The sequence below is a fragment of the Hemitrygon akajei genome, chromosome 12, assembly GCF_048418815.1.
Source record: "Hemitrygon akajei chromosome 12, sHemAka1.3, whole genome shotgun sequence".
NCBI lineage: Eukaryota > Metazoa > Chordata > Chondrichthyes > Myliobatiformes > Dasyatidae > Hemitrygon > Hemitrygon akajei.
In genome coordinates, this window is record NC_133135.1 from 68,353,226 (window position 1) to 68,378,731 (window position 25,506).

The 25,506-nt window shown below is 39.7% G+C and overlaps 1 protein-coding gene across 1 annotated transcript in view; it reads right to left on the reverse strand.

Moving 5' to 3' along the window:
• Positions 1–25,506, reverse strand: part of slc30a7 (solute carrier family 30 member 7) — a 75,835-nt gene that overhangs the window by 20,605 nt on the left and 29,724 nt on the right. The window contains exons 5-8 of the mRNA XM_073063387.1: positions 14,122–14,248; positions 11,528–11,698; positions 9,241–9,297; positions 8,603–8,738 (exon numbers count right to left, since the gene is read on the reverse strand). Of these exons, the coding sequence (XP_072919488.1) occupies positions 8,603–8,738; positions 9,241–9,297; positions 11,528–11,698; positions 14,122–14,248 (491 nt within the window). The remainder of the gene's footprint in view (positions 1–8,602; positions 8,739–9,240; positions 9,298–11,527; positions 11,699–14,121; positions 14,249–25,506) is intronic.

The following is a 25,506-nucleotide window of genomic DNA, read 5'->3' on the forward strand; positions in this document are numbered from 1 at the left end:
AATACTCCAAATTAGCCCTTACCAACATCTTATATAACTTCAACCTAACAAATGAACTCCTGTACTCAATACTTTGATTTGTGAAGGCCAAGGTGCCAAAAGTTCTCTTTACGACCCCATCTACCTGTGACGCCAATTTCAAGGAATTATTAATCTGTATTCCCAGATCCCTCTGTTCTACTGCTCTCATCAGTGCTCCACTGCACACTGTGCAAGTCTTACCCTGGTTTGCCCTCCCAAAGTGTAACATCTCACAAATTTCTACATTAAATTCTATCTGCCATTTTTTAGTCCATTTTTCCAGCTGGTCCAGATCCCTCTGCAAGCTTTGATAGTCTTCCTCGCTGTCAACTACGACCCCAATTTTGGTGTAATCTGCAAATTTCCTAATCCAGTTTACACCATTTCATCCAGATCGTTGATATAGATGACAAGCAACAACAGACCCAATACTGATCCCTGAGGCGCAACAGGCCTCCAGTCAGAAAGGCAACCATCTACTTCCACTCTGAAGCTTTTCCCGTGAAGCCAATGTCTAATCAAATGTATTACCTCATCCAGAATATCAAACGACTAAACCTTCTTGACCAAACTGCCAAGCAGGACCTTGTCAATGATCTTGCTAAAGACTAAGTAAACAACATCCACTGCCTTGTCTTTATGAACTTTTCTGCTAACTTCCTCAAGAAACTCCAAGACTGGTTAGGCATAACCTACCACACACAAAGCCATGATGACTACCCTTAATCAGTCCCCATATATTTAAATCTGATCCCTTAGAACGGCTTCCAATAATTGACCCACTACTGATGTCGGCCTTAATGGACAATAATTTCCTGTCTTTTACAGCCTTTCTTAAACAACAGAACATTAACTATTCTTGAATCCTCCAGCATCTCACTCATTGCTAAGGATGTTTTAAATCTCTCCTAGCGCCCCTGCAATTTCTGCACTAGCTTTCCACAAAGTCTGAGGGAACACACCTTGTCAGGCCCTGGGGATTTATCCACCTTAATTTGCCTCAAGACAGCAAACATTTCCTCCTCTGTGATCTGTCTACAGTCCATACCTCACTGCTGTTTTGCTTCACTTCTTTGTCCGTCTGCAAGAAAATACAGCTGCAAAAAATTCCTTAGGAGCTCCCCCATCTCTTTTGGCTCCATGTATAGATGATCATTCAGATCTTCAAGAGGACCAACTTTGTCCCTTGTAATCTTTTTGCTTTTAATATATCTGTAGAAACCCCTGGGATCCTCTTTCACCTTGTCTGCTAGAGCAACCAGATGCTTTCTTTTAGCCCTCCTGATGTCCTTCTTAAGTGTTCTCTTGCATTTCTTATACTTAAGTACCTCATTTGTTCCTTCCTGCCTATGCCTGCTATGTACCCACTTCTTCTTAATCAGGGCCTTAATATCACTTGAAAACCAAGGTTCCCTAAACCTGTTATCCTTGCCTTTTATTTTGACAAGAACATACAAACTCTGTACTCAAAATTTCACCTTTGAAGGCTTTCCACATATCAAGTATACCTTTGCCTGAAAACACCCTGTCCCAATCTAAACTGGCCAGATTCCTTCTGATACCATCAAAATTTGCCTCTGTCCAATTTGGAATCTTAATTCATAGACCAGACCTATCCTTTTCCATAGTTATATTGAAACTAATGGCATTATGGTCACTAGATGCAAAGTGTTCCCTTGTGCAAACTTCGGTCACCTACCGTCTCATTCTCGAACAGTAGATCGAGTATTGCATTCCCTCTATTTGCAACCTCTTTGGTATTGATTAAGGAAACCTTCCTGAACACATTTGACAAGCTCATCCAGATCCCATCTAGCTTTTTACAGCATGTCTCAATAAATATGAGGAAAGTTAAAATCACCTACTATGGCAGCCTCAAACAAGAGAAAATCTGTGTGTGTGCAGCTCAGATTTCCAGCATTGGCAATGCTGGAGGAACTGAGCAGGCCAGGCAGCATCTAGGAAATGTCGACTGTACTCTTTGCCTAGATGCTGCCTGGCCTGCTGAATTCCTCCAGCATTTTGTGTGTTACTATGACAACCTTACGTTTCTTACAACAGTCTGCAATCTCCCTACAAATATAGATAGATAGATAGATACTTTATTCATCCCCATGGGGAAATTCAACTTTTTTTCCAATGTCCCATACACTTGTTGTAGCAAAACTAATTACATACAATACTTAACTCAGTAAAAAATATGATATGCATCTAAATCACTATCTCAAAAAGCATTAATAATAGCTTTTAAAAAGTTCTTAAGTCCTGGCGGTAGAATTGTAAAGCCTAATGGCATTGGGGAGTATTGACCTCTTCATCCTGTCTGAGGAGCATTGCATCGATAGTAACCTGTCGCTGAAACTGCTTCTCTGGTCCTCTGAGTCCCACCAACTATTGAGTGGTCTATAATATAATCCGATTAACAGTCATCCCTTTCTTATTCCTCAGTTTCACCCATATAACTTCAGTAGACAAGTTCTCCAGTCTGCCCTTTCTGACATTTTCCCTGACTAGTAATGTCACCTCTCCCACTTTGATCTCTCTTCTCTATCAAGTCTAAAAAATGGAATTCCAGATCATCACAACCTGCTAGCTCTGAGCCTCTTGCAACCAAGTCTCACAATATCACTGGGAACACCTACAAAAATAGAAGAATTCTAACTACTGGAGGAACTCAATGGTAGAGGCATTGTAGAGAGGAAATGGACAGTCAACACTTTGGGTTGAGATAGTGTCAATCCAGATGAAGGGTCTTAACCCGAAATGTCAAATCTCCATTTCCACTCTACAGATGTTGCCTGACCACCAACTTTGTTGAGCTTCTTGCTGTTCCAGATTCCAACATTTGTAGTGTTCTGTGCCTCTATGTTGGAGTACAAATAGGAGTAACATCCAATAGTTCAGTTGATAGCTTAGAGGTTAACATACCGCTATCAAGCACCAGTGACCTGGGTTCAATTCCATCGCTGTTTGTAAAGAGTTTGTACAGTTTCCCTGTAACTAGTTCCATTTCCTCCAGTTGCCCTGGTTCACACCCACATTCCAAAGATGTACAAGTCAGTAAGTTAAGACCATTAAGATATAGGAACAGAATTAGGCCACTTGGCTCATTGAGTCACATGGGCATAATTGGGCAACCATCGGCTCATTGGATCGGAAGGGCCTGTTACTGTGTGGGTCTCTAAATAAATAGAACCGGCCTGTCCAACACCATTGAAGATGCTACATTGCTGGGTTTTATTGCATTTGATCAGTCAAATTCACAGAGATATACAGCACAGAGACAGATCCTTTGGACCACTAATAACCACCTATACATTAATCCTATTCTATTAACTCGCCCCTGATTCTACCACTCACCTACGTCAGAGCACTTGCATGGTCAATTAGTCTACCAAACCACTTCTTAAGGATATTGGAAGAAACTGACGCACCAAGACCCAAACTACACAATCACAGGGAGAACGTGTCAATTTCACTCAGACAACACTCGAGGTCAGTCATTGGCTCTGTAGACTACTAGCTGCACCTCAGTGTCACTACAAATTCATATTATAAACAGAAACACATTAGAACTTTCAATATTTTTCCTTCAATTTAGAAAAAAAAGTAAAACTAAATGAGACCCGAGAGCTGCAATGAAAAGATTGAGGAAAAAAAACTAATTTTCACCATATTATCCAATATCTGTGAGACAAAGTATACAGTAACAAAATGTATTTCTCCAAAATACGGGAGTACAGGCAGCCCCTGAGTTATGAACATCCGACTTACGGACAACTCGTACTTATGAACGGAGGGAGGAGAACGCCTTCCGCCATTTAAAGTCGCATCACGACGCCATCCACCATTTTAAGTAGTTGCCATTAACACTGTGTAACTTTGTATTTGGCTTAAATATTTCTTAGCAAGATTCACCCTGACCTCCCCTTTTCCAGTCAGCACTGCCCCCACTTGTCCCATTTAACCTGTCTCAGTGCGGGTGCACTTTAGGACCTGAAGAAGCACAAGACCCGCCCATCGTGGCTGCTGCTGTATTTTTTTTATTAAACGCAATCGTGAACAATAGCCAGATCAGAAATGCTGATCGTCAACTAGTTCCTAAAGAGAACTTTGATAGGCCAATCAGACGGTTCACTGCTGTTCAGCAATAGAACATAGAATTTGTAGTTTTCTGTTCTGTTAACGGAAAATGATCGTGATTGAAAATAAAGCGATTGGAAAGAGGTGAAATGCCATCGGTCATTGGAAAAGCTTTAGGCTACAGTCAGTCAACAATCAGAACAACTTTAAAGAATACAGGTAAAGGATAAAGTGAGAATAATGGAGCATGCGAAAGGCCCTGCCCCGATGAAAGCTACAATTATTACTAAGTAACACAATGGTTTAATTATTGAAATACATACGTTTTTTAAGCATTTCATATGCATAAAAAGGTAAAATATATACTATATATTAAGACAAACGTTTGACTAATGGACGCTAAATAATACCGGATGTATTATACATACGGACTCAGGAACGGAACTCATTCGTAACCCAGGGACTGCCTGTACATCAATTTCAATCCCAACGCTGCCCTACTGAAATTATGGTAGAATACAACCTTCTGCGTTAACTTACTTCTTAGATTTCTGCAAATCAGTCTCCCTGAATGAAGAAATCATGTTGTAGAATTTGGCTCTTCCAAATTAGAAGAGATCAATTTATACAGTTCTAACACAAAGGCTGGTCATGCTGACACCAATAACCCTTGTTATGCAATATACAGTACATGTATATAATAAATGAAACTCAAAATTTAAGTCAAGGGAAAATAAAACTGAAGAATTTCTGAAATCCAGTTCCATTTGTTCAAATTTTGCATACGTGCCAGTTCTTTCACTTCCCCAGCATAGCCCAAGATGTTTTATGGCAATTAACTACTATTAAGTGCAGTTACTAGTCGATCTCCTTCTGTACAAGAACCCTCAGATATCAAATGAAAAATTAATAATAAATCAATTTGATGGATAACCTTTGGATGAGGCATCATGTATTACCGACCAAGTTTCGTGGGATCTTATGCAGCTACTCCACATCACAGGTGGGTCCTCAATTTAATCTTAACCAAACACACTGGAACTGCAGCACTTCAGAATCAACACAATGCTTAAATCAGGAGGATGAAATTCAATCCCACAATCATCCAATTAAATGAATATCGCGTCACCCTCACTCATCTTCATCATTATAATCAAAATATTCCCTTTAGTTGGGAAATGAACAAAGCTAAAAGTATGGCAGGAACAGAACTGATGCCAAATACAGCCCAGCGAAAGGATGCAGTGTTAATAGATCTGAAATTAGTTAAAAGTAATTTGCAAAAAAAGGCGACACAGATATAAAATCAAATTGAATAAAAGCTGCTTCAAAGTTCTTTGACTTTTTGATTCTTAATCTTTCAGCTATGATCAACCAACAGCAGTAATAATAATGTTTGCTGGCTATAGAACTACCCTGCTGGCCTTAATTCATTTTTAATGTAAAATAAAATACAAAATTTTGTGGAAGATTTTATAACAGTTATATGTACATAAATATGACAAAAATGAACTACAATATTCAACGTAAATCAAGAAACTCAATTGGATCAAGTATTTAACTGGCTAGAGGAAGAACAGGTTAAAAAAATGCTATCATTGGTTAAAAATCTAAGCAGGTGACCTGAAAAATTATGTAGGAAGATTTGTTCATTCTGACATTAATCTGGAAGGACTTGGTGGTTATCCTTCAGTATCCACCAGTAATGGTAGCAGATTTCAGCCATTGGAATAGTGCACCAAATGGAATAGGAAGAACTTGTTAAGGTACAAGAAATAGTAATTCAGATATTTGGGAATGCTGGAAGGAGGAACCCACCATGACACCATCAGCAAATAGCTTAGAGGTTTGGTAGTAACATAAAATCTGCTGGAAGAACTCAGTTGGTCAAGCAGCAAATTGTGGGAGGAAAGAAATTGTCAGTGTTTTGGGCCAAAACCCTGCATCAGGATAGTGCAGGTTTGATAGTGTTGCATGACCTGCCTTAGGGCCTCTTGAAACCCAGTGGGAAGTCTCTGGAATTCTATTGCACTAATCTGGAAGCACTGGAATACTAAAGCAACATGGTGCAGAAGAATTAGGGAGGTTCCTTACATTACGAGTGGTTAAAGATGCCAATAAATAGAAAGCAGTGCCTAGCAAATGGGTACTAGGCAAAGTCTGGAACACAAAAATTTGAAGTGGAGCCAAAATCTCCCTTTTCTTTTAGTAGCTGAGGTGTATCATTACATTTCCTTTATGATGGAAACCAAATACCGTAGTAGGTTTAAAAGTGCTAGTGTAGAGAGCTGACTGTCAGTGTAAATGTTTATTACCGTGTGATACTTTGACAGCAGCTGGCAACACTAAGGGGAAAAAGTAAATTACTATTTACTTTTAATGTACTTTCCAAAGATCTTTGTACAAAATGTATTTATCAACTTTATTGCCAAATTAAATAAAAATAACCAAGGTCATTTGGGAGGTGGGTGGAAGAGATAGTGAGCAATGAAGCTAGAAAGAGCTGAGTGACTAAGGGTTGTATAGCTAGTAGACATGAAATCACTTTAGGAAGCCTAATACCTACAAAAATGTTGACTGTTAGAAAGAACAATGAAACTGAGCAGCATTCACCCACTGTAGGAAACTGACCCAGTGGAAGTGGGGGAGAGGGGGGTTTGGTGCGGCAAACTTCCCAGCTAGCTTTTGTAAAAATTGCACAGGAATTTAAAAAAAGAGGAAGTTACTAATTCAATAGTAATAGCTCTTTAAGTGCTTTTTAAAAAATCTAAGTGAAGAAATTTAATAAACAAAACCACGACAAGGTGACTCAGACTCATGGAATTCACATCCTGTGTCACTTGGGAACTCCAGGATGTTTCTCACATCCTGGACAACTACAGGTGCAGGAAGTTATTGTCAGCAGAAAAGCTCAATCACTATGGTTGCCGCTCACCCTGCATCACAAGAAAGTGAAGGCAAAAAGAGAATAGGCAATTGCCATTCAGACAAAAATAAACAATCAGGTAGTGCAGGGGAACTGACTTAATTAGTACAGAGTATTCAGGAAAGAAAAGGAAGACAGGGAGAAGAGTGGCAGTAATGATTACGAAAAATATTGTAGTGCTGGAGAGACAATATCCTGAAACATTCAAGGTGCAATTACACTAACCATACTATCCTATAGGCTACATTATAAATGTAGGGGGAAAAATATAGACTGGAATAGCAAAGGGGCAAAGAGCTGGGAGGAATTTCTGAATTCCCCAGGACAGCTGATTTAATCAGCATGTTTTTGTCCCAACAAGAAAGGCATTGCTGGACTTGGTTCTGGGAAGTGAACAAAGCCAAATGCGCAGGTTATCAATGGGGAACATACAGGAGACAGCAAAAATATCATGTTTAGCTCAGCAATGCAAAAAGGATATGGAACACTCCCAGGTAAGATTATTCGAAGGACCATTGAAACGAGATTGAATCAGATCTACCCTGGCTAAGTTGGATGGTTGGCAAAACTGTAATTGGACACTCGGAGGGAAGCTTTTAAGGTGGAGATGTTTCAACTGCAGTCTAGGCAAATTCTCTTGCCTAGGGAAATCAGAGTCAGAACTTTCCGAATGACCAAGAGAGTAAGTAGAAGAGGTAAAAGAAGCATTACAAATGGCAGGCTATTAAAACAGCCTGTTTCAGGATATTGATGTTTTAAAAGAAATAGAGAGAAGGGAAAAGATGAATATCACAGCTGTACTCAGAAGGGATATAACACAGAGCTCATCCACTGAGGCTATATGTATAGAATTCAAAGATAAGAAGGGTACAATCACTCTTATGTGATTATACTATAAACACCCCCCAACAGCCACCTGGACATCGAGGAATAAATATGCAGTCAGGTTAGGAAAAAGTGCAAAAACAAACAGCGGTGTCATGGTGGGTGATCTCAGCTTCCCTAATATAAGCCAGGATCTTCTTATTGCAAAAGGGTTAGACAAGGTAGAATTTGTAAGGTGCATCCAAGAGAGTTTCTTAAAGCAGTATATGGATAGTCAACCAGAGGAAGAGTCACACTGGACCTTATACTGGGAAATGAGACTGCCAGGTGCCCTTTCAGTGGGAGAACATTTAGGAAATTGTAACCACAAGGCCTTAAGTATTAAGAGAACATTCAAAGTGGACCTCGGTGAGTATCTGAAAGAATTTGGTAGGTTATAGATTGAGGATAGGTAGTGGAACTATAACTGCACTGTTCTTTTGTGGAAGCAGCACAGACCCACAGAGCAAATGAACTCTGTAACCATTCTATGGGTGCAAGGATGAGAAAAGGATGTCAGGTGTTGTCCAAGTGCATCAACATGGTGGCTTATTCTCTTATATAGTAACTTAAAACACAATTATTGTTAATACCATCTTAGTAAAAGTTCAGCAACAACAATGCTTTAAATTATAGTCAACATTTGCATATTATGTAGGCCAAAAACTTAACAACAAATTAATAATACAGAAACCCCAAATAACTTACCTTATTCCTATAAGGAAAGAAATCAACATGGAGCAGATAGGATCTGCTATCATAAGGCCATAGTTCTGCATCAGAAGGGCAGATATTATAACACCTACACTGCCAAGAGTGTCTGCTACAATATGCAGAAAGACTCCTATAATGACAAGAGTGGAAGAAATTCTTATGTTTTCATGAAATATCATTTTTGATTTATATATTTAAAAATTCACTGAGTTTCTTCTATATTTAGAGAAGGACCAATTGGTTTAAAAACCATTTTAGATTACTTACGATCTTTTTGGCTAAAGGTATAATGAAGAATCTGTGACAACTTTATACAAAATGAAGTGGTACAGGAGCATAGCACCCTAGCAGTTTTCAGCATCAGCAACCTGGTTTCAATTGTGCCGCTGTCTGTAAGGAGTTTGTACGTTCTCCCTGTGACTGCGTGGGTTTCCTCCCACATTCCAAAGTAGAATGGGTTAGGAAGGTTTAGTAAGTTGTGGGCAGGCTGTTTTGGAACTGGAAGCACAGCAACACTTGAAGGCTGTCCCCAGCAATTCCTCGACTCTGATGGTCATTGACGCAAATGACACATTCCATTGTATGTTTTCACATACATGTGAAAAATAAAGCTAATCTTATAATTCACAAACCTTCTAAAATCTGCCTATTGGGCCCTTTTGCTTGAAGTGTATCACATTGATGGTCTTCTGTACAGAAAAAAAACACAACTTATAATTGTAAAATCTGTTACATACATTAAAAGAAAATTGCTAATGAGCTGCTGTAGTTACATAACTTAAGAGTTCTAGATGTCACCAACACTTATAAACATCAATGCACTTAACCTGGTCAATAGCTTCCCAAGACAATGGTTAACAGGAATGTCAGTAATTAGATAATTCAACAAAACAAGTGATTGTGAGTTTATGAGGGGATGTGGGGGCAGGGGAAAAGGGTGAGTGCAAGAGACAGGCAATCAGCATTGCCCATAACTGATCACATAGCAGGCATAAGCAAATAATGAATTTAACAGTGAAAGGGGCAAAATATTAGGCTGAAGATACACCTCAAAAGGTAATGATCCCAATTCACTCTGTTGATACCTCACCACGATATGGATACAAATTCAATTACATTTCCACATAGTATGAAACCTCTAACTTGACCAAAGCGCCACCAACAGGAAAGCTAAGCACGAGGCTGCTGCTGCTTTTGTGTAAACTGACAAGCAAGCCAAAGTTGCATCCAAGTTGAGACGCTTTATTCCTTGAGTTTAACAGAATAGAACTGCATGGTTCATTTACGCATTTCTCTCATATTAAAAATAGACAATGAGAATGATCGATCTAACCTTCAAACTTGCACAGAATTACTATTTAAAATATGCTCGAAATCGCTGTCTACAAATCACATACCACTTAGCTCTTCCAACAAAATATTCCAAACATAGTACTTAAAATACAATTACTTCCATTTCTGCTTAAGGCACTAAGTTATGATTAGCTCACATCACCCAACTTACCAATACCTCAGTCAAACTGCATTGCTTGCATATAACTAGGCTTTCAATGCTAATAGTTCCATATCAATTAACATTTCATAAAATTCAGTGGCCTGTTAAAAATGAAAATCTAAACCACTTTGACATTTGAACCTCATGGACTATATTACCATTCCACTAAGCTCACAATTCTCTCAAACACATGGAAAGCTCAAGTGTGTCAATGTCCTTCACTGGGCTTTTGCAAACAATGTTTGATGACACCTTGTGGAGTACAGCATCAGAGCACAAGATGCAGCAGTTCCCCAACACTCACACAATGGATGCCAAACATTAGATAATTTATCTGAATAATTATCTGTGTTTACTCAATTCTGTTTACAAAATTTTCCAAAACATTGTTTAATTAACTCAAAATCTCAACCAGAATGCAGAGTTCAGGTACAATATTCTTCCTAACAAAGGAAAGAAACAGGTTTCAAGAAGAGTAAAATACAGATTTATTAGAATGTTGGCTTGTTTGGAGAAAAGTACAAATACACCGTATCATTATGCAGTAATTTACATAGCAGGATTATGCAGTAAAACTGAGCTCCAGGGACTCGAGCTTTATCTTGACCTTGAATACAGTCTCCCTGTGGCAATGAGGTTTACTTCCAGGTACTTTGGTTTCCTCCTACTTCTGAAAGACATGCTGGTGGGTGAACATTAGCCCTCTAGCACAGGTGGGCAACAGGGAAATAATGGAGCTGATGGACTGCAAAATAATAGATTTTAGGGAAATAACTGGAGGAATGGGGTTGAAAGGAGAAGGCTGAGAAGTGGCACAGGCTGATGGGCCAGGAAGCACATTCCAGATCAAATGAAAAATATGAAAATATAGCAAAATTATATTACATTATGGAAGGGTGGGAGAGAGCACAGGAAAATGATTTAAGATAAATATTTATTGCAAATTCATAAGAATAAGTTTAAGGAAGGGACAATGTAATTCTTCAGATGATAGACCTCACTTTCAGGCTTCCTAGCTGAGATAGCAATATGTCAGCATTCAATAATAGACTAGATAGGTGGATTAAAGAAAAAAGAGCTAAAGAGGCATCAGTATAACATGGGTAGATTTGATTCAGCTATTCACTCTTGGAGAGTTGAATCAAATCTTCCCGCGATTTCTGTATGACCTGTGAACATGTTAGTCAGTCATTGTCTGGAGGATGATGAAACAAAAGGAATTATTTGTTGGAATGAATTTTTGACAGTAACCACATCTAACAAAGCAAGAACCCATATCAAGACATTTAATAATTTTAATGAAGAGTCTAGTACAATACATAACTGGAGAAAAATGAATATACAAAAATTAGGAAATATACTGATTTTCTATATTTTAGCAAAGGTAACTTTAGATCCTTGGAGACTTGAAAGACATAACTCACCATGGCAGTGTTCCTGAGCATGGGAATGTCCATGCTCATGGGAATGTCCATGCTCATGGGAATGCATAGATCGATGCTCATAATTATGGCTGTGGCTGTGTCCACCATGACTATGTCCATGATTCAGCCCATGAATTCCTCCATTGAAGAGTGAATGACTATGGCCATGACCTAATGCAACAAAAATGATGTTTATAGAGAAAAAAAAAGCACACCTTTGAATTTGATAAACAAACTTAAACACGAATGTACAATGTCATCATTAACTGTTTTAACGTACGGAATGGGAATAGCATGCCATACCACAGTGTCATTCAATACGACATGTCCTCTTGACATTGCTACCATCAAGGAAATACAGGAGCCTGAAGACACAATCTCAATGTTTCATGAACAGCCTCTACCCCTCTGCAATCAGATTTCTGAATGGACAATGAACCCAGAAACACTACCTCATTAATTTTTATCTCTCCTTTTGCACTTTCTATTTTAAAACCTGATTCTGATAGCCACTGTGTATTTGTAACTACTCCCAATCTCAAACAGTCCAAAAGTCTATTGATAACTGAGCATCTGCCAAAAAGTTAGCAAGATTCAGAAATCTATCGGTATAGTGGAAGGTTTTCAAAGCTTGCAGAGGGATTTGGACCAGCTGGAAAAATGGGCTGAAAAATGGCAGATGGAGTTTAATATAGACAAGTGTGAGGTATTACACTTTGGAAGGAAAAACCAAGGTAGAACATACAAGGTAAATGGTAGGGCACTGAGGAGTGCAGTAGAACAAAGGGATCTGGGAATACAGATACAAAATTCCCTAAAAGTGGTGTCACAGGTAGATAGGGAAGTAAAGAGAGCTTTTGGTACAATGGCCTTTATAAATCAAAGTATTGAGTACAAGAGTTCGAATGTTATGGTGAGGCCAAATTTGGGGTATTGTGTGCAGTTTTGGTCACCGAACTACAGGAAGGATATTAATAAGGTTGAAAGAGTGCAAAGAAGGTTTCCAAGGATGTTGCCGGGACTTGAGAAACTGAGTTACAGAGAAAGGTTGAATAGGTTAGGACTTTATTCCCTGGAGCACAGATAGAGGTATATAAAATTATGATGGGTATATATAGGTAGAGTGAATGCATGCAAGCTTTTTCCACTGAGGCTGGGGAGAAAAAAAACCAGAGAACATGGGTTAAGGGTGAAGGGGAAAAAGTTTAAAGGGAACATTGGGGGGGGGGGGAGGCTTGGTGGGAGTGTAGAATGAGCTGTCAGATGAAGTGGTAAATGCAGGCTCACTTTTAACATTTAAGAAAAATGGATGAGAGGTGTATGGAGGGATATGGTCCAGGTCCAGGTCAGTGGGACTAGGCAGAAAAATGGTTTGGTACAGCCAAGAAGGGCCAAAAGGCTTGTTTCTGTGCTGTAATGTTCTATGGTTCTATCAGTGTAAAAATTCAAATAGAGAAATTAAGCAATATTCTAACTTTTACCCTCTGCTTATCCAAAAATAAAGTGTGGACCTTGGTCAAGAATGCTAACTCAATGAGATAGCCTCTCTTTTTTCTGAATTCCAGGGAATTATACACCCATCCTAATCAAATATCTCGCCTCCTCCCCAAAATCAATCTGGTGAAACTTGAATACAGTTTCTAAGGTTAAATTTAAATACAGAGACCAAAACTGTACAAGTGCTCCAGGTATGGTATCATCAAACCCTGCACAACAACAGCAACATCTACCCATTGACTCCAATCACTTATCATGAAAGCCAAAATATTGTTTTGCCTAAATCTGCACATTAAACTTTGTAGTTTGGGTATCCAAAAAATAACAGCTTCTTCCCATTTAATAATGCTGCTATTCAAATAGAAAAAGTACTTAACATCTCCCAACAATTTATTCTTGAGATTTATACTTCAATTATACTTCAATTTTAAATAAGAAATAAGCATTTTTTTAAAAATGTAAATTTCCTTTTCTGAAGTTATTTTGGGAACTGCAACTGTAACTCAAAATGGCTCAATGCTTAGATCTGAAAATTACTGTTTAGAATCCTGGGCATTAAATAAAATATAACTTAAGCATGGAAAGAGTTGTTAGTGGAATGAAGTGCAATGTCATTCATTGGGTGAAGGAAGTAGAATGTCATTTTTCTCCCTCGAGGTGCAGGTTGGAGGGACTTTTAGTTTATTGTTGGTATGGAACTTCTGGTAGATATGTATTGCTTCTTCTGTATTGCTGCGGTTAACAGCATGTTAAGTGTCAGATAGGAAGTGAAATGACAATGATGTAAAAAGAGTTTTGTCACTAGCCCAATTCATTTGAAAAGAAGTCAAGTAAGAGTTGCAGACATTATCTCTAATTTGCTAATTCTGATCAATTTTTCCTCACTCAGTGTGACGAATTACAAAAGAAAAATCAAACACCTTAGTAAATCAGGACATATGTTAGTGGTTAGAAACATTGCATGTAATAACAAAAAGCAGCTGTGGATGGAAAGTAATTTCCCATATCAGTGTTTCACTGTCTAAGCCTTTCTATGATATCGGTATTATTCTGCCTAACAACTCCAATAGTTCCAGGTTTATAGAACTGTCCCTTACCACCGTCATGCGAATGTCCATGGCCACCATGTTTAAATACAAAAATGCCAACCAAATTCACCAGAAACCCAAGCACAGATACAGACAGCAACCGTTCATGATGCACTTCAGGGGGTTCCAAAGCTCTCTGAAAAATAATTGGAGATGAAAGAGAACTAAAGTTTGATGCATCTCACAAGTAGAAGCAGCATGAGAAATGGCACATCCCACCAAATGGTAATAACAGCTCCCGATCTCTAGCACACTGCTACACAGGACTTAGCTTGAATATAAAAAGTAGTCAAATGTAAATGATCTTTTACTCTCCCCAAAAGTGAAGTCATTTTATATACTAAGATTTTAAACCTCTTCAGGATAGGCATCCCTGGAAGAGACTTCACAATGTAGTAATTCAATCACAGACAACAGAAAATCTACAGATGATGGAAATCTGAGCAACACACACACACACAAAATGCTGGAGGAAATCAGCAGGTCAGGCAGCATCTATGGAAAAGATCGCATCTGTAAGTTTTCTCTTGTTTGTGACTATATACAAAGAAGTAGTTGTCTTTTCCAGAGTTATTATGTCTTATTCTCCTACAATTCAAAAATAAACCATATATTTTGAAGAATAATTTCCTAGTCATAATTATTTCTTTATATGGCAAAGATCTTAAACTTTCTGCTGGAATCATTTTATTTTATAACCAAGTTTTTGCCAATTATACAATGGAAGCCCCCAGATTACATGGAAACAAAATTACAGGTTGAACACCATATATCCGAAATCCAAAATCTGAAAAGCTCCCAAAATCTGAAATTTTGAACACTAACATGATACCACAAATGGAAAATTTCAGAAGGTACCGGGAAGGGTCCCAGGCAACATGCAGGTTTCTGCACACCACATACAGATCTGATGAGTGACCTCCCATACCCTGTGGTGGCACGTGTTGGATCCAGTTAGTTCTCAACAGCCATCATAGCCAGATCTTCATGCATTACTCAGTGCATTGCCCATGTGTTTTGTGCTTATTCTCTGCTTTATGTTGTGAAGATATTGTTGAAAATGCCAAGGTCTGCAGTTACCCCTATGGGTAATAGTGAAAATAAAAAGAGGAAGCAGTTATATTTATCTATAATACAGAAAGTTAAATGGTTGGAAAAACTGGACAGTGGTTTAACTATGAAGCATCTGACAGAGAATGGTGCTGGAACAACCACCATCTACAACCTGAAGAAACAGAAGGGCAAACTGTTAAAAGTTCTATGCTGAAAGAAGATAACAGAAGCTAACGAAAAATAGAAAAACACTGCACAAGGCAGAAAAATGAAGATTTCGATCATGTATTCAAAAAGTGGATTCATGAACAGAGTGAACATATGTCTTTTAATGGTATGCTGATCACAAAACAAGCAAAGATCTATCACGACAAACTGAAAACTGAAGGCAATTGTGAATATTCAGCAAGCTGGTTGCAGAAATTTAAGAAAAGGCACGACATTACATTTTTAAATATTTGTGTTGATAAAGCATCTGTTGATTTTAAAGCAGCAGAGATTTGATGAGTTTGCCAATATTCCCACTGATGAAAATCAAACACACTGAACGGCTGCATCCGTATATAAATGTGATGAACAAGTGTAGGACAAAGACTGCTTACAGGTAGCACATAAATTCAGATCAGAAATGAAGGTGATGCCAAACAGCCAATGACTGTCTACCCTGGGCAGCTGAGGCAGTGATAGCTTACCTTTCTGATGGTTCAATGTACGCATTATTGTTTCATGCACAAAACAACCTTCAGGGTATATGTATAAGCTGCATATGTAATGCAAAAGGAATTTGTGTTTAGACTTGGGTTTCATCCCCAAGGTATCTCATTATATAGATTAAAATCCAAAATACTTCTGGCCTTAAGCATTTCGAATAAAGGGTGCTCAATCTGTACCAACATTCAAAAAGACTACAGAAGAGATAATCAACACATTTTATTAGTCAGTTATTAAGCAATCAACAAGGTTTCACAACCATATTGAAAGTGATATCTGTTAGGAACAAAGTTAATATTTCCAAAATGATACAAGGCTGGTCCATCACCCATCATGCACTAAATGGGAATAACAACCAACAACTACATAGTTAAATAAAACAGATGGGATTCTAGCTTTTATAGCACAACATGCTGAAAAAAAACACAAGAATAGGGACAAGATGGACCAAAATCTATAGCAACCAGAGGTAGTCTTGTCACTTGTGCAACTGTAGATGTAGTAATTACAAATCTGGCACATAATTCTGGGCATAATTTATCAATCTATTTTTAAATAGATTTAAAGAAAAATTTTCAGGTGTGTTTTCTTTTAACAGGGATTTTGAAGTAACCTGAATGACATCATCAATATTTCAAACAGTAAATTAAAAAATGGATGTGGACAAGATGTAAGCAAAAACAGAGCATTGATCAACAAATTAATTAAATACAGGTGTAAGCATGGTAGCAGTCTGTTTTGGCATTCTTTAATCATACCTGCTTTGCATCCTAACTCCATCTATCCATCTTGATTCAATCATCGTTGCCTAACAAGAAAATCTTACTTTGAAACGTTCAGCTGACTTAGTATTAATAGGTTTTGGTAGAAGAGAGCACCAGATTTCCACAATTCTTTATATATAGTCCAATTGAATGGCTGAATTCAAAAATTTAAGCTTGTATTCCCTTGCTGCAGATTTTCCGAAGTTTCACCCTCTGGTTTGCCCATCGATTGTAAATACCAGAATCAAGTCATGATTTAATATCTTACCTTGAAAAAAGATTGCAAGGCTGGTTCTCAATTTAACCATTAAGCCCAAAAATCATTCTGGGAATCTGTGCTGCTCTCTCCAAATAACAAATTAAGCCTATGCATATTGCTAGAACTAAATGCAAAACTACAAATGGCACCCACCCCCTTGCATTCCAATCACTTTGGGATAAAAAGCCAACATTCCAATAGCCCTTAAAATTAGATTTTGTATACGCTCAGTAGTCTATAACAACTTCTGAACCTGACCTTTAATTGCTCTTCTACAGTTACAAATTCCTTGTCATTTAAAAAATATACCAGCTTTTGAGGACAACAGTTGGGGACCTCTCATTTGTAACAATAAGCTACAAAACCAGAAAGAACAATAACTCCAGGTACATCTCTGTAAATGGATGCACGTTTGAAAGATGGGAGAAAGGTATTGACCAAGCATAGATCTGATACATGTAGGTAATCCAAACACCTCCCTCCACGTTACAACAGACTGAACAGTATTCGTTTTATTTTATTTAGTGTTACAGTGTGGAGTAGGCCCTTTGAGTCATGCCGCCCCAGCAATCCCGCAACAAACCCTAACATCGTCATCACAGGACAATTTACAAAGACCAATTAACCTACCCAGTACATCTTTGTGCTGTGGGAGGATGTACAGAGACTCCTTGCAAAATGGTGAACTGAACTCCGGGACACCCCAAGATGTAACAGCATTGCACCAGGCGCTACAATACCATGGCACCTGTATAATTTATAAACTTTATATTTCTCCAATGAAAAACATTTAAGTGAAAAGACAAAAATGCAGCCAAATTTTTAAATGGCCACTTCTTTTGGCACTGTGGCAACATTGCCAGTTATTAAACTGTCCTCCCTTACTGTAATTACAGTTTTAAATAGTTGCTACAAGGATTGATTCCATACATATTATCCTTTACCCTAAATAAAGGAGGTTAAAGAGGTTACCCTCATAAAAAATGAGACCAAGCAACATAGATGACAACCAGATTTCACTCCAAGATGAGCTCAATGATTTTTATGCATGCTTTGATCGTCAAAACATGGAGGCATCTTCACAGTCCTCAATGACCCTGTGATTTCAGTCTGAGGCTGACGTGGGAGCATCCTTCAGGAGGGTGAACCCACGGAAAGCATTCAGCTCAAATGGGGCACCTGGCCGATTACTAAAGACCTTTACTGATCAACAGGCTGGTATCTTTAAGCTCTCGTTTTGGCAGTCTGAGGTACCCAACAACTTCAGGGAGGTTTCAATTATACCGGTACCTAAAAAGAATGTGGTAACCTGCTTCAATGACTATTTGTCCAATAGGCAATACATCCACTGTGTGAAATGCTTTGTGAGGCTGGTGACGAAAGACATCAACTTCTGCCTGAGAAGCAAATTGGATCTGCTCCAATATGCTTACTGTCACAACAGGTCAACAGCAGATAACATTACTCTGGAACATCTGGACAGTGAAGATGCATACCTCAGATGCTCTTCATTGATTACAGCTCAGCATTCAATACCATCATCCCCTCAAAACTAATCAATAAGCTTCAAGACTTAGGCCTCAATACCTCCTCATGTAATCGGATCCTCGATCTCCTTACTTGCAAACCCAAGTCAGTTCAGATTGGCAATATCTCCTCCGCAATATCTATTAGCTGCACCAAAACCCTGTGTGCTTAGCCCCAAGCTCTACTTGCTTACACTTATGATTGTGAGCCTAAGCATAGCTCCAATGTAATATTTACATTTGTTAATGACACTGCTGTCATTTGCATAATCAAAGGTGGTGATGAATCAGTATATACATTTGCAAGAAAAAGTTTGTGAACCCTTTGCAATTATTTGGTTTTCTGCATTCATTACTCATAAAATGTGGTCTTATCATCATCTAAGTCACAATAATAAACAAACACAATCTGCCTAAACTAATAACACACAAACAATTGTACTTCTCATGCCTTTATTTAACACATTGTTTAGTCATTCAGCATCCAGGCTGGAAGTAGTATGTGAACCCTTGCATTTAATAACTTGTAAAACCTCCTGTAGGAGGAATAACCTCCAGCTGTAGCTGCTGATCAAACTTGTATAATGGCAAACAGGAATTTTAGACCATTCCTCCCTACAAAACTGTTTCAGTTCATTAACATTTCTGGGATACCTTGCATGAACAGCCCTTTTCAGGTCATGCCAAAGCAATTAGGTTAAGGTCTGGATTCTGACATGGCCATTCCAAAACATGAATTTTCTTCTTTTTAAACCACTCTGTTGTCGATTTATTGTTGTGTCTCGGATTATCTTGTATTACCCAACTTCTATTAAGCTTTCGGTGACAGACCGCTACTCTAACATTCTTCTATAAAATGTCTTGATACCATTTTGAATTCATTGTTCCCTCAACAAGCTGTCCAGGCTCTGAGGCAGCAAAATAGCCCCAAACTATGATACTCCTTCCACCATGCTTCATAGTTAGGATGAGATTTTGGTGTTGGTGTGCAGTGTCCTTTTTCCTCCAAACAGGTCTTTAGAAATGCTTTTGTAGCCTTTTCCAGCTTCATGCATCTCTACAATTTTTCTAAAGGTCCACTGGAAGTTGTTTTGATCAGGACATGGTGCACATAAACAGATCTTTGAGAAGAGCAGGCTCTGTCAGTAACCTGACTTTGTGTGCCTTTTTAAAAAAATAGGACAGGGCACCTCCACAACCGACACCTCTAATTTAATCTCACTGATTGGAACAGCTGACTCCGAATAGCTTTTGTATAGGCATTACCCCAGAGGTTCACATACTTTTTTTTGACAGATTATTTAAATAGTTTACTCAGTATTGATGAGTAATACAATGGTTTGTGTGTTATTAGTTTAGGCAGACTGTTTGTCTAGTACTTTGTCATATTAAACTGTCAAAAGTGGAAATAAGGTAGAGCCAAACTATGGTTTTTGCTTAATTATTATTCACACCAAGATCTGCTGGTATTGGAGAATATGAATATTATGGAGTATAAAACTTTATGGAGTATAAAACTTAATGCTAAAAACTATGGTGTGTTGGTATATGCTAGGGAGAGGTGGCTGGGAGCGGTCGCCAGCTGTGAAGTTGCTGTGTAACCAAAACTGTGTGAAATGCTAAAAGACAATAATGTGTTAATATATGCTAATCAGGTATCCAATTGAATGTAGAGACAATATGTGTTAATGAAAAGTAGCTCAGGGATATTTTGCTTTGAACTTGTCGGCTGTGTAACTAAAGCAATGTAGAGATAATATGTAGGGATATTTTGCTTTGAACATGTCGGCTGTGTAACTAGAGCTATGTAGGAGACAAGTTGTCTGCTGTGTAATTAAAACTATATAGTAAATAGTAACGGATGTACTGTGATATGCACCGCTTGGATATGTTAATGCAGCTAAACCAGGTTTGCTTTAAAAAGCGGCTGGGTCCGATAATCGGGAGGCAGTCAGCAACCAGCTCAATGACTGTCTCAGCTTTGTTTTGCAAATTAAAGTTTAACCCTTCTTGAAGAATTTTCTGCGTCTCCTGGTCATTTGAAAAGCACGAAAAACCACGACATAATTGGCGTCACGAACAGGATCGGGCAGAGACCCGCGGAAGGGAAACGGCAGATTGGGAACGCTTCCCAGTCCTCTAGGGACTCCCACAAGGATAACAGAATTAAGGGTGCACCCAAAACAAAAGGAAAGCGCTTTTTGCGACAATTTGGACTAAGAATTCTGTTGGCTTTGAGGAGGTCTTGGAGTCTCGGAAGTGTGGAACCGCTGCCAAAGGGTCTCTCCGGTCCAAAGAATCTGGCAGAATTGGGGGTTAATGGAGGAGGCTCAGAGGATTGCTCAAGAACACTGCAGTGAGGGTAAGTACAAATAAGTTAATACGTTAAGAAAAAGTCCTCGCAGTTACCGCCTTAAGAGAAGAAGGGTCTGCTCGGGCGAGGTGTTAGAATAGAATTAGGAAGAAAGTCCTCGCGGTTACCGCCTTAAGAGAAGAAGGGTCTGCTCGGGCGAAGTGTTAGAATAGAGTTAGGGAAAAAGTCTCGCGGTTACCGCCTTAAGAGAAGAAGGGTCTGCTCGGGCGAAGTGTTAGAATAGAATTAGGGAAAAAGTCTCGCGGTTACCGCCTTAAGAGAAGAAGGGTCTGCTCGGGCGAGGTGTTAGAATAGAATTAGGGAAAAAGTCCTCGCGGTTACCGCCTTAAGAGAAGAAGGGTCTGCTCGGGCGAGGTGTTAGAATAGAATTAGGGGAAAAGTCCTCGCGGTTACCGCCTTAAGAGAAGAAGGGTCTGCTCGGGCGAGGTGTTAGAATAGAATTAGGGAAAAAGTCCTCGCGGTTACCGCCTTAAGAGAGAAGGGTCTGCTCAGGCGAGGTGTTAGAATAGGTGTAGAATTAGAGTAAATAATATTATCCAGTAAACAAACTGTGAATCTCTGAAATACATTAACAAGAGAGAATAACATGACAGGTAAAGGAACAGCAGTAGAGATTCTGAGCAAAAAATTCCCATTTTTTCAAAATGAGATCACAAAAACTTCAGAAAAATGGGAAAAAAGAACCAAAAACCTGGTCACAAAGTGGCCAAAAGAAGGAACATTTGATGTAAGTTTGTGCGAAGAAATGGAGGAACTAACTAAAAAGTACAAATCAAAAGATAAATCTAAGAAAAGGGAGCAAAAAGAGAACAAGAAATGGAAGTGCTAAAACTCTTTAGAACGGAGGGAGAAAGGCTGAGGAGGACAGGTAGAATATTGATTGCAAGTGAGAAAGACACAGAGGTGCTGGAGAAACAGCCTGTTAAAGAGAGAGAGAGAGAGAGAGAGAGAGAAAGGTACAGTGAGAAGCTGGCTTCAGCTCCATACCTGGATGCGAAAGAAACAGAAAACCCCCCCTCCCTATAATGAGGAAGGAACCCCTAAGCAGTGCCCCCTGCTAACAGGAACAGTGAACATGCAGGGAGAAGTACAGGTTTGGGATAATGAGGAGGAGAAAAAACAATATGAGAAGGAAAAAGTGGCGATATGGCAGGAGATACAGGCAGAAAAGATAAAGATAGAACAGGTACAGAGAGAAATGCAAGAACAGATTGAACGGATGAAATACTTGAGGGAGGCGAAGGAATATGAGGAGTATCGATTATACCATAGAAATAAACAGACTAGAGAAGGTGACTCACTGGAGGAGCAAGAGTTAAGTGGAGAGAGAGAGGATGCTAGAATTTATGGGGAAGAGGTAGGGGGCAGAAGCCCAGAAGGACAGAAGGAGGCAGTAGGGGAGCGGCTTGCGGAAGTAGAAAGAGAGTCAGGTAAATTACAAAAATGGGATTACCAGGAGAGATGTGAAAAATATTCAAGGGGCCAACCAGGTATTGAATCAAGACAGAAAGGAAGGACTCCACAGGGAGACCGAGGGAAGAGCAGAACCCCGGAGACATTTGTGTGGGAGGCAGTAAAGACATACCCAGAGACAGTTGGGGAGTCAGGGGAGGAGGAAAGCCAGGGCAGGTGGGAAGGAGGAGGAAGAATGATGCCGTTGTTAGTTAAAGGATCAGGACAAGTGCAGTATATCCCTTGGGGATCCCAGGACCTAGAAGGGCTGAAAAACACTCTGCCCAATTTACATGAAGGAGCAGGGAAATGGATTAGAGCCTTTGAGGAAGAAACAGCAGGACGATTATTGGCTATGGGAGATTTGAAGGCACTGTTGATAAGGTTGATGGGAACCTCCAAATTTAACGAACTAATGGAAATGGCTGGCATAGTAAACTCGAACGACCCAAGAACTGATGGAGACTGGTTTGACAGAGTGAGGCAGAGGGTATGGCAGGCCCTCAGAAAGCTTTATCCACCCAAAGTAGACCCCAAAGCCTTAAAAGGGGATCCACTGGGAGACGCTGAAAACCCAGCAGCCTACGTAGAAAACCAGTTGAAAAGGTGGAGACTGGAGACTGAGCATGAGGTGGAGAACAGCTTATTCATGACCTCACTGTTCCGACATAGCATTTTGGATGCAATGCCGCCACAAGTAAAATCCAAACTGGAGGAGGTGGTTGGGCTAACGTTAAAGACCCCACAAGAATTTAGAGACCACGTAGTCCATGCCGTTGAGAAATACCGGAAAGACAAACAAAGGTTGGCTGAGCAGCAGGAAGAGGTGCAAAGAAAGTTAACACAAATGCAGCTCGAAGAACTCAAAAAGAAGGAAAAAGAGAAAAATAAAAAGATGCTGCCAACAACCACCGGTTCGAGTACAGCCACCGAACTGGACAAAACACTGCTATATGGAGGGGCCGATCATACTGTAAGACAAGGGCTGGAAAACCCCATGCCAATAATTAACTTTGAGGGAGCATCCCCGCAAATGTTCTATCAGGAACAAACTAAATTCAAACAGCCCAGACAGGACTGGAAGTCCCAAGGAGGGGGACAGAGGAGCTATGGGCAAAGGAGACCAGTGAGAAGACAGTGGGAAAGAGAGGTAGGGAGATTGTGCTGGGAATGTAATCAGCCAGCCACAGTATGTCCTTCACCTTCCCATGTCAGTACAGTTTATTAAGACGGTAGGGTTCTCGGGAAAACACAGTTAACACAGTGCACGGCTCCAGTGCGGTTGAGAATGGGAAGTAAAGAAATTGTTTTGCCAGTGCTAGTACTTAAAGGAACTCCGATGAATTTGTTAGGCAGAGATGCCTTGTTGAAACTGGAATTAAAATTAGAATGCACCAGAAATGGGCTGAGTGTGAAAAGAGCAGGGGCTCAATTGATAGTGCAAGAAGACAAGAAGGCTAATGCCTTTTGGATGGGAGACATTGCAGATCAGATTCAGGAAACCTGGGAAAAATGGAAAAAGGGCGTGCAGGCTGTATTACCTAGGGCTGTAGTGCCCAAATCTGAGCTACATTGTACAGTGATTTTTGATGAGACTCAGAACAGGGAGTTAGAGGAGAGATGGCGCCTAGAGGTATGTACCCAGCAGCACCTGGAAGGGGAGGCTGTGATAATTGGAAAGCAAGGGGCAGCTTTACAAGTTAAGTGGAACACCTTTTTAGAAAAATGGTACAGGATACCGGAGGCTGCGCCCCACGTAACGTTGTTGATAAATAAGGGATATCAGTCTAAAGACTTAGGACCTTTAGTTAAGAGTGCTGAAACCGTAACAGTGTGGAGGAAAATCACGCCAGAGGTGTGGATATCAGAAGACAACAATTGTATTAAAATAATGGTAAGTGTAGATATGGTAGGGACAGTGAGAGAGGTCGAAATAACTCCCCAACCACACATGCCCGTGCTGGGAAAGGGAAGAGGCCAGCAGAAAGATAAGGGGTTAGATGAGTTGCCGTCTATTCTGTGGTCACAGCATGATGCGGACGTAGGGAAAATAAAAACAGCTAGTCCGGTGGAAATAAAGCTGAAAAGGGGGGCGATTCCACCCAGGAGACCACAATACCATCTAAGACCAGAAAATAAAGAAGGAATAGCGTCGACAGTGCAGGAGTTGCTTAAAATAGGAGTGCTTAGGATTTGTTTGCATTTACCTACAGAGGTGCTCAATATACCTATACCAGAATGCCGCAAGGATTTAAACATTCACCACACATTTTTAATCAGGTATTGAAGGCAGACCTAGAGGGCACGCCATTGGAAAGTACATTGTTACAACATGTGAATGACCTGTTGATTTGCTCCCACAGCGAGGAACAGTGTAAGCAGGACACTGTAACTCTGTTAGAGAAGCTAGCGCACGGAGGACATAAAGTATCCAAAAAGAAACTGCAATTCTGCACGCAGCAAGTGGAGTACTTAGGCAGGGTAATATCCAAGGGAGTGAAGGCGATAGCACCAGATCAGATTGAGGCAATAGCTAAGGCCCCAAAACCCCAGACTGTAGGGCAGATGATGACATTTTTGGGAATGGCAGGGTACAGCTCAGATTGGATAGGAGAATAAGCTGAGATTGTGGCACCTTTAAGAAAGATAATGAAAGTAGCAGGACATACTAATTTAAAGAACGGCTTACAGTGGAATGGAGAGGCGGAGATAGCTTTCAGTACTATTAAGCAGGAATTGCAGTCAGCACCACAAAGTAGCAGAATTGCTGGAAAGAGGGAAATTTGTGCTGACGCCAGCCAGGATAGCAGCGTATCAGATGCTATTGACATTTCCTGACATAACTATACAGAGATGCACTACCAGTAATATAGCCGATTTTATCCCTTTAGACTATGATGGAGAACTCCATGATTGTGTAGGGAAGACGATGGCATTTGCCAAATTGAGAGCAGATTTACGGTCAGAACCACTAGAGGAGATGGATAAAAAGGTTCTGTTCGTAGATGGCTCTTGTTATAGGGATTATGATGGAAATCACGCAGGATTCTCAGTGGTGCAGCAGGATCAGTCGAGCTATCAGATTATTAGGATGGAGTCCTGTCCCCAACCGTGTTCCGCCCAACTAGCAGAACTCAAAGCTTTGACAGCTGCGTGTGAAATGATGGAAGGTAAGAAAGTAGACATCTATACTGACTCGGCATATGCTCATGGAGTATGCCATTTGTTCGGGGCAGTGTGGACGCAGAGAGGTTT